Source organism: Geotrypetes seraphini, chromosome 10 (genome assembly GCF_902459505.1).
Source record: "Geotrypetes seraphini chromosome 10, aGeoSer1.1, whole genome shotgun sequence".
In the NCBI taxonomy this organism is placed as follows: domain Eukaryota; kingdom Metazoa; phylum Chordata; class Amphibia; order Gymnophiona; family Dermophiidae; genus Geotrypetes; species Geotrypetes seraphini.
In genome coordinates this window covers 145,586,555-145,600,993 of record NC_047093.1, presented here as the reverse complement: position 1 = coordinate 145,600,993, position 14,439 = coordinate 145,586,555, and the positions used below count along the sequence as shown (strand labels likewise).

The window sequence follows — 14,439 nt, the reverse complement described above, 5'->3', positions numbered from 1 at the left end:
CCTGTCTCTTTCTTCCTTCCTTTCTGTCTCTCTCCCTCCTGCTATTTTTCTCTCTCTCTCCCTGGCACCCTTTGTCTGTCTGTCTGTCTTTATTTCTTTCTGTCTCTCCCTGGCCTCCTTTGTCTGTCTGTATTTCTTTCTGTCTCTCCTCCCCCCCCCCCCACTTTCCTTTGCAGAAGCAGCAGCGGTATTTCCGTTCCCCTCCAGGTCCCTGTGAAGCCCCCCCCCACTTTCCTTTGCAGAAGCAGCAGCGGTATTTCTGTTCCCCTCCAGGTCTCTGTGAAGCCCCCCCCCCACTTTCCTTTGCAGAAGCAGCAGTGTATTTCCCTTCCCCTCCAGGTCCCTGTGAAGCAATTCCCTTCTCTTACTTGAGCTGTCCTGCTCCGTTCGGCCCCTCCCTTCTCTTAATGCGATTTGGCCTGCTCCCCCTCCCCCTTCCCTTCCCACGGGCTGGCCTGCTGCGGCCGAAGGTTAGTTTTAAAAGTGCCGGTGGCGGCTCCTCTTACGCTGCTGATCCTCCTGAAGAGCAGCCTGCGATGGTGGCCGGCTTTAGGGAACCTCGCAGGCCGCTCTCCAGCCTCTAGCTCTCCAGCCTCGGTAGCACGTTCCCTCTGACTCACGGGATCACGTCAGAGGGAACGTGCTACCGAGTTGGAGAGCGGCCTGCGAGGTTCGCTAAAGCCAGCCACCATCGCAGGCTGCTCTTTACAGGAGGATCAGCAGCGGCGAATGAGGGCCGAGGTGTGTTCCCTGCCGAGGACGCGGGCAGGAAGAGAGCTTGCCTGGCTCCAGGGTGAGTGAGGGCGGGAGGAGGGGAGTGGCCAGAGTGATCATTGGCCGGGTTCTAAAATGGAACACGGCCACGGATCACACACCACGGCGGCAGTAATCACGCTTTTTTAAAAGCGCATGCGCCGCTAACCTTTTATTATATAGGATAAAGTTGATCTAAATAGTGTTATTCTTAAGGGCTTTGAACACCAAACAGTGTTTTACTGGTAATCAGTGGGCTGATTTTAATAGAGAAGTGACATGATCATATTTTTTTCTTTCCTGTGATTATTTTGAATTATCTGTAGACATTGGGAGTCTTTCTGTTGGAGACCTTGATAGAATTACAGTAGTGTGAGATTACTAAGAAATAAATTAGAATGTTAAGTACATGAGATGGAATGAATTGTGCTTAGTTTGTAGAAGGTAACTTGAACATTTGGCTTTGGTAGGTAAGTTTGCTGTCAAATAATTTTACGTTATGGGGGTGCTGGCACGGAGCAGGCAGCCATGAGTATGCAGTCTGTTCTAGGTATAAGGGGTGAGAGGAAAACTGAAGCAAAAGGGGACGGGGATGGCAGGAAGATTCTCAACCAGTAACTGAGAGCGATGCAGCTAACAATGGTTTCTCTCGTCGCATTTATTTTTTAGCACAGGCGCTGGTAGCCACCTCTCCACCTAGCCACAGCCACATGGAGGATGATATCTTCAATCAGTCCAGCAGCACTCCCACCTCCACCACTTCCAGTTCCCCCATCCCACCTAGCCCTGCCAACTGTACCACGGTAAGATATTGAGACATGGAAGCCAGTCTATAGTTTTCCCTTATACATCCCACTCAGATGTGAACCTAATGCTGAGGCATTAGCTGCGCATTAGCTCTTATAATTAGCTCTTATAATTTTTTTAATCCATTGTTTACAAAAAAAAAAAAAGCTAAATAAATGGAAGGAAAAGCCTCAGAACCCAGTACTTTAGAATTCTCACATAGGCATAACCCCCCCCCCCCCAGTCAAGTGAGAAGAGTGTGAACTTGAATGGCAAGATAAAATTATGTGGTTCACATTTGAGTGGGATGTATACAGGGAAGATTTATTACTGATCCCACAGTTTCTTCTTTTTAGTGAAGAGCTAGCTTATGTGTTTCGCTCCCCGTTGCAGCTGAAACCACCTACTGGGTCCTCGGAGCTCACTTCATATACTTCTGAGTTTTTTGGGTCTATGTACTTAGTTGCCTTCAAGCTCAATGCTGAGATGTGTGAAGGGTTCAGGGAAGTTCAGCTTCATAAAAATAGCAGGAAGGGAGAGTTTCACTACGGGCAGTCTCATTTTTCTGACTCCTTTTCTCTCTCCCAGGAGAACTCAGAAGATGACAAGAAAATCCGAGGACGCTCAACAGATAGTGAAGTTAGTCAGGTGAGGCTTGAGTAAGCGCATCTCCGTTATCTGCTATATTCATTCTCTGGGGAGAAGGTAGTGTAGGTCTTAACTAAAGCTGGGTGTGTAAAAGCATTTTTCTCTTTTCTTTCTTCCCACAGTCACCAGCAAAGAATGGTTCTAAAAACGCCCACAACAGCCACCACTCGCAGTCGCCGGCAGTGAACTCTGGCTTCCAGATGGCCAGCAGCTCCAGCACCTCATTGTCATCATTGGGCAGTGGGCCTGGTACCAACAGCAACGGCACAGCAGCCAACAACAGCACTGCCATCACCAGCAGCAAAAGCAATCCAGCACCGGGTACCCCCACCCCCTATGCACAGGCAGTGGCCCCCCCACCTTCCAGCTCGAGCACCTCTCAGCCCCGACCCCCCAGCACCCAGCAGAATGCCAGCAAGCAGAACGGTGCCACAAGTGAGTCCGACACCGTGATGGTTGTCTAGGTTTTATGGTCAGAATGAGTTTGGGTTTAACTCTCTGGTTTTCAATGGGCAGCAAAGCAATTTAAATTCAGATACAGTAAGTAGCAGTCTCTTCACTCGCCAGACCAGTCCACAATGAATGGCTTATGTCCCTTAGCCAATAGATAGGTCTCTTTCTCTGTCTTAAGAGGTGTAAGCCCTGCCCTACAAAAGGCACTGTAGAAGGTGAAGAGCAGTTTGGTCTGTTGATGAAGCTCCTAGGCCTAGTTGGAGAACTGATTACTCAGATGAGCCTGAGCGGTTCAGAAAAGATCCTGTCAGGAATGACGACTTCAAGAGGACTGTTCCCCTTTTTCTTCAGACTTGAATTGAGAGAGGTTTTTTTGTTTGTTTTTATTAAGTTATTAATTGAGGAAGGACACCTGATCCAGACCAACTAGAAGTCTTTTCTCTGCACACCAAACAGAGGCTCTCATCTTGGTGGAGTAGGATGTTCCAGAGGCCGACCTCAGATTTGGAAGAGCCATAGGTAAACTTTTATCTGTTGACTCTAAGGGAAAGGAGAAACAGACTGCAAATGATGGATTCCTTGGTGACACTGGAGCTCAAGAAAATGGCAGTATGGCCCTGAAAGACATTCAGAATTACAAGATTGAATCCTTATTGAAGCAGACCTTTGAAGTGGCTTGAGGCAGCATCAGGTAGCAGTTTGCAGTACTTAACCTGTCGAGGGCTTGCTTACGCTGGCTACAGCGTACAAACAAAGGCTCATAGGATGGCGAGTGCAATTAAAAGGAGGCCACCTGTGACTTAATTGCCAATGCCTTGTATGACCTCCTAGGACCATAGCAGTATCAATTTCTGCCAGGCTGCTCCTTTGGCTCAGGAACTGGGCAGCAAATACAGCCTCTGAGGAAATTTTCTCTCTTGAAGAATTGGAAAAGAAGATAAGGGATCTCGGTGAAGCAAAACTTTAGCTGCTAGAAGATAACCAAGAACTCACTTGTTCAGCTTCCGATTAGGCTAGATTCAGACATTATTGCTCAGCAAGGGAAATTCCTCCCAGTATTTACATTTTATGAATAAATTGTCCTTTCATTGAGTTCAGAATAAAAGTTTCCAGGGTGAAAAGACCAAAGGAAACTCCAGAGGAGCATAATGAGACATTAGGAGTCCAAGCCTCGATGGAACAGATAGGAGGTCAGTTGTCCATATTTTTTAAGGTTGTGCAAAGAGGCAATACATTGAAGTCTTGGCCCATTAACATCCCCCCCCTCCCAATGCCCTCACTTCACAAACTTATATAGCTGTCCCCCATGCATGGCCAATATAAGCCAAACAAGCCCCAGAGAAACACATTTGGGTGCTGACCTAACAGAGCAAATGCGGTAGCCAATATTATTAAAAGACATTAGCATATATTGGCCATGCATAAACCATTTGTTTGAAGGTCCATGCATGGCCTTTACTCACCCAAAGAATCTGGTCAATTATCAAATACTAGTGGATGTGCTCAGGGACATAATTATGCAACTAGTGGTGGACATAGTCCATGTGGGGGCCTGTTCCATATGTACTAACTCCTTGCAATGCACGTCATGGAGCATCCTAGTACTAATAACATTTATTCTATAAGACATTCCACCACACATAAATCTATATAATTATTTGTTCTTTAATCAACTATCCAGACCAGCACAGAACAGATGGGTTTATGCTTCTCTTCCAGTAGGTGGAGACTGAGAACACATTAACTTTTGGCAGTAGTGCAAGTGGGCTGTGCAGTCCCATCTACAATCAGTCTGTTCTCAGTCTCCAGCAGGTAGAGGTGGTAAGCCTGCGCAGTCTTTCCTCTGGTTAGTTAGGGCCTGTTGGATCTGATTAGTGGTCTTTTTGTCCCTGATTTAGGGGTCCGTCCGACCTCAGGGGTGCTATACTTAAGTGGCCGAGTCCCTCCCCCCCCTTTTCTCCCACCTCCCCCAATTTTTTTAAAATAAATCTTTATTGATTTTTTTTAAGCTACAATTGTGCGACAAATGAATCACAAATATGGGTATTACAAACCAAGCACAACAATTGTATAACATTAATGCTCTATTATTTTTATCCCCTCCCTCCCACCCAATACAAATATATTAAAATCTTCATGAAACTATTCATAAATTCCTATATCAATACCATTTCCATTCCCCCACCCCCTCAGGATGTGTATGTTTACATGTCCACAAAATGAAAAATTATTCCTCTTTACAATATTTAGCCAATGGCTCCCAAACATCCATAAAATTTTAATTAGAGGTGCCTAAGCTGTACGCCTTGCCACAGTTCAGGCAAAGATTACAGCTTTGAGAGCCTGTGGGATCTGCTCCTTTGTTAATTAAAGATTATACTTGCAAAAAAAAAAAAAGGTCCTGAGGCAGTGCCAGTCTGAGAAGAAGCATTTAATTGAGCTTAATTGTTTTTTCTTTAGCACTCTCCAGACTGGTATAGGATTTTACAAGCAGGTATATATCTCATCATGACCAGCAGTGGAGACTGAAACAAAACTTTGGAATATCATGTGACCCCCCTCTTCCTAATTACCTCAGTCTTTTCTCAGTCTGCAGCAGGTCTGGTGAGTTATACCCATCTCCCTTGGTAGGGCTGTTGGAATTTGTTTAGGAATTTTTGTCCCTTTTTGTTGCCGGATTGAGCTTGGGTGGACCCTGTTTGGGGTTCCATATGATCTCAGGGATGCCTCACCCCCTTTCCTCCACTTCCCTAACATTTTTCTAGAGGGGCCTCAACAGTAAGCCTTACCCCCTGATAGTAAGGCATATTGTTTAGAGAGTCAGTGGAGTCTGTTCTGTAAAAAAAAAAATCCTGAGGTAGTGCCGGTCTGAAGGGTTGCTTTCCCTTTAAATTTGCTGTATTTTACTGTATTTTTCAACTAACCAGCACTTTTTTCTTTGCTAGGTCGCGTATGGAGCAATGAGCACTTCACCGGCCTGTGCAAGCAGTGTACAGGCTGGTGCGGTGCAGGGGCTCCATCGGCAGCGGCTGCAGGCATCCAGAGCTCCCCACCGCTGGTGTCTCGCGAGTCAGCAGGGAGCAGTGGGGAAGCCCAGTCTTCCCTCACCACTCACGGAGGATTTTCCTCAGCAGCTGACAGTGAGGGTAAAAAGGATTCATTTACCGCCGGTTCGGCTATTTCTAAATCAGCTTTTGCCTGTTTGCCTGCTTTAGTGGTTGGGACTGTTCAGGCTTCCCAGCCGCTGCAGGCCCTGGAGGGTTTATTTTTGGCGGGAACTTCACCATTTTAAACAATAAACCCTCCATTAGCTCTGCCACCTCAGGTGACCTTCCCCCTGTCTTGGAAAAACGGGCTCGTTTCTGCTGGGACCCCTACTTGGGCAGGTGGTCCCATGGGGCCGCCGGAGGGTTTTTCCCGGTGATTTATTTTTTAATTTATACAGAGCTTATTTTCAGGCGGCTGGGGGTTATCCAGTTGGCCCGGGGGTTTCGGGGGAGGTTGTACCCCCCTGCAGCTTTGCATCCCTTCTACTTCTTTCACGTCCCCTCCTCCTCCCTCATTCAAGCGCCCGCAGGTGGCTTGGGATGAAGACTTGTGGTCTGAGGAGCGTGCAGATTTCAATGAGGACCTAGACTCGGGGGGACCTCCAAGATCCTCTTGAGAGGACAGCCGCTGGTAGCAGGGTCCCGTTTTTTTCGACTACTGCCAAGGAGGCGTCCGGTGCGCTTTTTTCACAGAGACGAGCTCCTACTTTTGATTCAGTAGGACTTGGTTTTAAGTTTTGAGGAGACACCACCTGAGACCCCATGGGTGGGGGACCCTCTTCAGGAGATCTGCCCGGCGTCCCACTCTTTTCCTATACATTAAGATATTCGTGATATTATTCTGGTGCAGTGGAATACACCAGAGTAGCCGTTTTGGTTTTTGCGCTCCATGGCACGTTTGTATCCCATTCCGATTAGGCTAGATTCAGACATTATTGCTCAGCAAGGGAAATTCCTCCCAGTATTTACATTTTATGAATAAATTGTCCTTTCATTGAGTTCAGAATAAAAGTTTCCAGGGTGAAAAGACCTAAGGAAACTCCAGAGGAGCATAATAATACATTAGGAGTCCAAGCCTCGATGGAACAGATAGGAGGTCAGTTGTCCATATTTTTTAAGGTTGTGCAAAAAGGCAATACATTGGAGTCTTGGCCCATTAACACCTCCCCACCCCCGTGCCCTCACTTCACAAACTTATATAGCTGTCCCCCATGGCCAATATATGCCAAACAAGCCCCAGAGAAACACATTTGTGTGCTGACCTAACGGAGCAAATGCGGTAGCCAATATTATTAAAAGACATTAGCATATATTGGCCATGCATGAACCATTTGTTTGAAGGTCCATGCATGGCCTTTACTCACCCAAAGAATCTGGTCAATTATCAAATACTAGTGGATGTGCTCAGGGACATAATTATGCAACTGGTGGTAGACATAGTCCATGCGGAGGCCTGTTCCATATGTACTAACTCCTTGCAATGCACGTCATGGAGCATCCTAGTACTAATAACATTTATTCTATTCTAAGACATTCCACCACACGTAAATCTATGTAATTATTTGTTCTTTAATCAACCATCTAGTCCAGCACAGAATGGATGGGTTTATGCTTCTCTTCCAGTAGGTGGAGACTTGAAGTCGCCAGTGGTAGATGCGGTGGTCTCAGCTATTTCAAAGCGGCATACTGTGCCCTTAGAGGGCGGTTCTGCCTTGCATGATTCTGAGGAGCATAAATTGGAGGCTCTCCTTAAACAGAATTTTAATGTCTCTGCCTTGGGGGTCCAGGCAGCTATTTGGGGGGGGCTCATGGCTCGTGCCGAGTTTTGGTGGGCTGAGCGTATTCTTGACCGTGAGTCTGATGATTGGTCCTTGATGGATCAAGAGGTTATGAAGATTGAAATGGCGGCCTAGTTTCTCTACGACGCCCTCTATGACTTGTTGCGATCCTCTGCTAAGTCTATAGCTTTTGGGATGGCCTCGCGTCGTACTTTGTGCTTGCGCGCTTGGTCGGTGGATGCAGCATCCAAGACTAAACTCACAAAATTTCCCTTTTGGGGGTCTCTTGTTTGGAGAGAATTTAGATAAGTTGGTTCAGACTTTGACAGACTCTAAGGTGCCCCACCTGCCTGAGGATCGCGCCTGTCAGGTGGTTAGAGGCGGCACTGCTAGGGGGCGTCTGCGGGATTTCCGCAGGTTTGAACTGGCCGTGTGGCTGCTACCTTACCATCTTCTAGGTTTTTCCGGGGATGTTTCTTTCACTGTATGCAGTTCTTTCGGGGAGCCCGTCGGGGGGATGGAAATCCCCCCTACCGCTTCCCTTGCAGCCCATCCTGCCCAATGACTCCTTGACACCACTTCCTCTGGTTCCAGTGGGTGCCCAGCTGCGCAAATTTTCTCATAAATGGTCAGAGATCACGTCCAATCAGTGGGTCTTGGAGGTGACTTAGGAGACGGTTATGCTCTAGAGTTTGCCCATTCCTTGCCCATTTTCTAGCGTCTCCTTGTCATGCCGAGTGGAAGAAGCAGGTTTTTCGCCAGACCCTTCAAAGATTGCTAGATCTCAGAACTGTGGTTCCAGTGCCCCCTCAGGAGTCGGGCACCAGCAGGTACTCGATTTACTTTGTGGTGCCCAAGAAAGAGGGCACTTTCCAGCACATCTTAGATTTGAAGGGGGGTCAACAGGGCTCTGAGTTCTGTCTTTTCACATGGAGACCCTGCGATCGGTGATTCTGGCGGTTCAGCCGGAGGAATATCTAACCTCTCTCGACCTGACAGAGGCCTACTTGCACATTCCAATATGGACCTCCCATCAGCGCTTCCTTCGTTTTGCGGTCTTGGGCCAGCACTTTCAGTTCTTTGCGCTCCCTTTTGGTCTGGCCACAGCTCCCTGGACGTTCACCAAGGTTATGGTAGTTGTCGCGGCAGCCTTGCGGACAGAGGGCATTATCCCAGGACAAGCAAGCAGGTATTCTCGCATATGGGTGATGTCATCGACGGAGCCCGGATGCGGACGCCTCACAAGCAGACTTGCTTGAAGAAACTCAAAGTTTCGAGTCACCAGCACCGCACATGCGCGAGTACCTTCCTGGCCAGCGCAGGGCGCGTCTCCTCAGTTCTCCGCGGAGCCGAGAAGTTCGTCTTTGACTCTCTACGTTTAACTTCGTTCACTTTGTGCCTTCTCTCAACCGCGGTTTGTGGTTTTTTCTTCACGAATCGCTGTTTTATTTTATTTCTTTTATTTTAGTTCAAAAAAAAAATAATTTTTTTTTCTTCTTCCGTTCGTTTTCTGGGACAGGCCACTCGGCCGCAGCCCAAGGGCTTCGACTTTGCGGCGGCTATTTTTCCGTCTATGTCCCGGCCTGCTACAGACTTTAAGAGGTGTAGCAAGTGTCAACGCGCAATCTCTCTTACGGACCCTCATGGACGCTGCCAAACACTTCAGCCTCGTGTTTTCAAGCGTCGTTGCGTTCTGGTGGACAAGCTTTTCGAGATGGAGTCTCCTACTGATCCCTCGACTTTGAAAGCGTCTTCGGCCTCGACTTCCATAGGCTCCTTCTGCGCCTACTGCTTCCACCTTGAGCCTCATCAGACCTTCGTCATTTGCAGCGGCACTTGCTTCATCATCTGCTGTATCTTCCACTGTTTCCTCAGGTCCGATAGCTCAGCAGTCGGTTCCACCGGTGGTGATTAAAGTGTCCAAGACTTCTAAGTCGAAACACACTCACACTACCTCGAAGGAACCTCCAGCCAAAGCAGGTGGTCCGGTTTCAGACACGGATCCATCCTTGCCTGCTTCTTTCCAGACCATGTTAGAGAAACAGTTTATTCAGTTCCTTACTAACATGGGACCTAAACTGCTTCCTCTTATCCAGCCTGGGCATTCAGCAGATTCCCGCGAGGTCGAGCCGCTTCCTTTGCCCCAGTCTGAGCTTCCACACTCTTTGCAGGGAGCAGAGTCTCTGCGAGTGTCTGGTGTAGCAAGGAGCAGATTCTTTGCGAGTGCCTTGACAAGAATCCTCACTCTCTAAACAAGGAGCAGAGTCTTTGAGAGTGCATCGAGGTCCCTCCACCAAGCCTCTGGAGCTTCGATCTACAGCCTCTAGCCCTATTCATACATCAGCATCCGCTGCTCACGTCTCCGAGGCGAAATCTCCTCGATCCTCGAGATCTAGTTCCAGACACAGTTCTCACCACCATTCGAGGCCTTCATCGAGGCATCCTTCCAGGCATCATTCTTCTCAGGACAGACCGTCTTCCTCAAAGCCTCGATCTACTCCAACCTCAACCAGACCACCAACTCCTCATTCGAGGTCTCCGATGCGGGACCTCGAGGATGTTCCAGTCTCGATTGCCTCGTCCAAGTCACCAGGTTCCTTTGATGCCTTTTTCCACGCCGAAGCTTCTTCTTCGACAAAGGCTGCCTCGATGTCCTCGAGTCCTTCTCAAGGCAAAGCATTGGCAGATCAGCTATCTTTCTCGTCTTTCCTGCGACAGATGGCTGTAGACTTGGATGTTCAATTGGATACTGGCTCCAAATATTCTAAGGAGTATCTAGAAGTCATGCATCTTCCTCAACCTCCGGCAGAGTGTCTTAAGCTTCCTTTTCATAAGATTTTGAATCAGACTTTTGCTCGATGCATGGAAACACCTTTTTCCATACCAGCTGTTCCAGGAAAATTGGACTCTAGGTATAAAACTGTGCATCGCAAAGGGTTTGACAACTCGCAGTTATCTCATCAATCCCTGCTTGTTGAATCCTCCTTGAAGAGATCCCATCCTTCCAAGGTCTATGCCACAGTTCCTCCTGGAAGGGAGGGGAAAACTATGGACAAATTTGGACATCGCATCTACCAGAATGCTATGATGTCCTCTAAAGTCCTCAATTATAATTTTTATTTCATCACTTACTTTGAATTTCTTCTTTCTCTTCTACCAAAATTTTTGGCTTATTTGGATAACCAAATGCATTTTGAGTTTCAAAAAGTCATTGCTTGTATCTCATCCAATAATCTTATGATGCCTTCAAATTGTCTGCCCGAGCAGCTGCTTGCTCTGTAGCTATGCGTCGTCTTGCCTGGTATGCCATTGACATGGACTCTAACCTTCAAGACTGCTTAGCTAACATTCCTTGTGAGGGCAACGACCTCTTTGATGAATCCATCGAGGCAGCCACCAAGAAATTATCTGACCATGAAAAATCATTTGCTTCTATAGTCAGACCTAAACCAAAGCCAGCTCCTGCCAAGCCTGCACGCCCTGCTGTTATCTATCAAAGGCGTTTTGCTCCAAAGCTGGCTCCTTATACTCGCCCTCCTCTGAAAAAACAACAACTTCAGAAGCAACAGAAACCCCAACCTTCTGCTGCACCTAAGGCTTCTCAGCCCTTTTGACTGTTTACAACAGAGCATAACCTCCACCGTTCTGTCTCTGTTTCCTTTTCCCCCTATAGGAGGTCGTCTCCATCATTTTTACAACCGATGGACAATAATTACATCCAACCTCTGGGTGCTTACCATCATCATCATCACTCAGGTTCCACCAGAGCTTCCTCCAAGAGAGTATCCTTCTAATCCATCCCAGACCGCCCTTCTTCTTCAGGAAGCTCTGCTTCGTCTCCATGCCATCGAACCAGTTCCCTTGGAACAGCAGAACAGGGGGTTTTACTCCCCGAAGAAGATGGGCGATCTGCGACTCATTCTGGATCTCAGGGCTCTCAACAAATTTCTAGTCAAAGAAAAGTTTTGAATGTTGTCCCTGGCATCCCTTTATCCCCTTCTCGAGCAGAACGACTGGTTATGCTCTCTGGATCTCAAGGAGGCCTACGTTCATATTCCCATTCATCTGGCCTCCCATCAATTCCTCAGATTTCGGGTGGGAAATCTGCACTATCAATACAGAGTACTACCCTTCGGCCTGGCCTCGTCTCCAAGTGTTCACCAAGTGCCTGGTAGTGGTAGCAGCAGCTCTAAGGAATCGTGGTCTTCAGGTATTTCCCTACCTTGATGACTGGCTCATCAAGGATTCCGCATGTCAAGGGGTTATTGTAGCGACCCAACGGACTACCTGGTTCCTACAAAGTTTTGAATTCGAAATCAACTTTCCCAAATCTCAACTTCAGCCCTCTTAGAATCTACAATTCATTGGAGCTGTTCTGGATACTGTCCAACTCAGAGCATTCCTTCCACAACAACGTCTGGAAGCTCTTCTTCAACTCTGTCACACAATGTCTTCCCGCTCTTCCATCTCAGACACATAATGGTACTTCTGGGTCACATGGCCTCCACAGTACACGTGACTCCTTTTGCCAGACTTCACCTCAGAATTCCTCAGTGGACCCTGGCATCTCAGTGGACGCAAGTTTGCGACCCTCCATCTCAGTGGACGCAGGTTTGCGATCCTCTTTCTCGACACTCCTTCTTTGAAGAAGTCTCTCCGTTAGTGGTTGCTCTCTTCCAATCTTTCCAGAGGCTTGCTTTTTCAAACACCCCCTCATCAAAAGGTCCCCACGACAGACTCTTCGACCTATGCTTGGGGCGCTCATCTCGATGGTCTCTGTACTCAAGGCCTCTGGACCAGTACGGATCGTCAGTGTCATATCAATCAGCTGGAACTCAGAGCGATCCTCAAAGCTCTGCATGCTTTTCAACATCTACTTCACGACACAGTAGTCCTTGTTTGGACGGATAACCAAGTCGCCATGTATTATGTCAACAAACAAGGAGGAACAGGGTCTTCCTCTCTTTGTCAAGAAGCTCTGGAGGTTTGGGACTGGGCAATCCGCCACGACACCTTCCTCAAAGCTGTCTACATTCAAGGGGCAAAGAATTGCTTGGCGGACAACTTGAGTTGTCTACTGCAACCTCACGAATGGACTCTCCATTCCTCGCCTCTTCGTCACATTTTTTCACAGTGGGGAACGCCACAGATAGACCTCTTTGCAGCTCCCCACAACTAAAAACTGCCTCAGGCTGAGGGTCTAGATGCTCTGGTTCAACCATGGCCAATGGATGGGTTGTTGTATGTGTTCCCTCCATGGCCATTAGTGGGCAGAGTTCTTCTCCACATAGTTCGACATCTGGGCCTTGTGGTTCTGGTGGCTCCGGATTGGCCCAGGCGATCGTGGTAAACGAATCTGGTGAGGCATCGGGTGTCTGAACCTCTTCTGCTGCCTCTTTCGCACGATCTTCTGACGCAGGGCCCCATTCCGATGTTCTATCCGAATCCCTTGTCTTATGGCTTGGCTCTTGAAAGGAATTGCCTAGGTAAGAAGGGATATTCAAACAAAGTGATCTCCTCTCTCTTGGGGTCCCGCAGACTTTCCACTTCTTGGGCTTATGTGCGAGTTTGGCGTATATTTGAGGAGTGGTTGCTTTTAACGCTCCCCTGCCTAACATCTTACAGTTCTTGCAGGATGGCTTGGACAGAGGCCTGGCTTGGTCTTCTCTCCGGGTTTGGCTTGCAGCCCTTTCAGCCTTTCGTGGGTTATTACGGGGACAGCGTCTGACTGCCATTCCTGATGTTGTTTGCTTCTTGCGGGTGGCCAAGTTGCTCCAGCCTCCCGTCTGTTCCCTCTTGGGATTTGAATCTGGTCCCAGCAGCAGCAATTCTTATGTTCTTATGGGTTAGTCTCAGTTAGGGCGCTGGTCTTTGACCAGAGGGCCGCCGCATGAGCGAACTGCTGGGCACAATGGACCACTGGTCTGACCCAGCAGCGGCAATTCTTATGTTCTTATGTCCTATCCAGGCTTGTGCGCCTTTGAGTGCCTGCACATTGAAGGACCTTACTCTTAAGGCAGTCTTCATGGTGGCTGTTACTTTTCTAGATGTGTTTCGGAGCTGCAGGTTCAATCTTGTAAGTTCTCCCTTCCTCAAGTTTTCTAGGGAACATGTTTAGGCCTGTTCTTCTTTTCTGCCAAAGGTAGGTTCTCCTTTTCATGTCAGTCAGTCTTTAGTCCTCCCGGTCCTGGGTAGTTGGACAGGTTCTTCTGAGCAGAAACAGTTGCATAAATTGGATGTTGGTTGAGTCCTTCGTGTCTACTTGCGGAGGACCCAGGAGATCAAGAAATCAGATCATCTTTTTGTCCTTCTAGCGGGTCCTCGTAGGGGGGGTGGCGCTTCCAAAGCTACCATTGCACGCTGAATCAAAGAGACTATTGCTTCTGCTTTTCTTTTTCAGAAAAAGACTGTTCCGGATTTTCTCAAGGCTCATTCTACTCGCAGTCAGGCAGCTTCTTGGGCTGAGTCTTCGCTGGTGCCTCCTGTGGATATTTGTAAGGCGGCAGTCTGGTCTTCTTTACATTCCTTTGTCAGACACTATCGTTTGGACGTTCTGGCGCGTCGGGACGTGGTGTTCGGTGCGCATGTTCTGGTGTTGGCCCTTCGGGGATCCCACCCATGATGGAGACTGCTTTGGTCGTCCCGCTTGTAAGATCCTATACTGGTCTTGAAAAGCTAAAAGAAAGTAAATTAGCAGGTAAGAGCCTAATTTCTCCTTCTTTAGCACTCTCCAGACCGGTATAGAACCCCACCCTGTCTATTGTGTTATTGCGTGCAGATTTTCATTTTCCAGTCAGTTTTCTAGTATTTTTCTAAGGCCGGGGAGATTAAGAACAGCGGCTGTGGCTTGGCTGGTGTAGCTGGCCTTTGCTATTTGCATTTGTTCCTTTTTATTTTTCAACAGCTTTTCTGTTTTTATTTGTTGATACTCCTGTTCGGAGTCCTGTTTGTTTTCTGTGTATAGTTCTTAATTC

General features: G+C 47.9%; 1 protein-coding gene across 3 annotated transcripts in view; it reads left to right on the top strand.

Moving 5' to 3' along the window:
• The window catches only part of CNOT3 (CCR4-NOT transcription complex subunit 3), a 110,119-nt gene that overhangs the window by 52,262 nt on the left and 43,418 nt on the right, over window positions 1-14,439 (top strand). For 2 of the 3 annotated variants that reach the window (XM_033960647.1, XM_033960646.1), the window contains exons 9-12: window positions 1,423-1,556; window positions 2,128-2,187; window positions 2,310-2,622; window positions 5,586-5,786. In XM_033960647.1, coding sequence (XP_033816538.1) covers window positions 1,423-1,556; window positions 2,128-2,187; window positions 2,310-2,622; window positions 5,586-5,786 — 708 coding nt within the window. The remainder of the gene's footprint in view (window positions 1-1,422; window positions 1,557-2,127; window positions 2,188-2,309; window positions 2,623-5,585; window positions 5,787-14,439) is intronic. The other variant, XM_033960648.1, reaches the window with a different exon arrangement.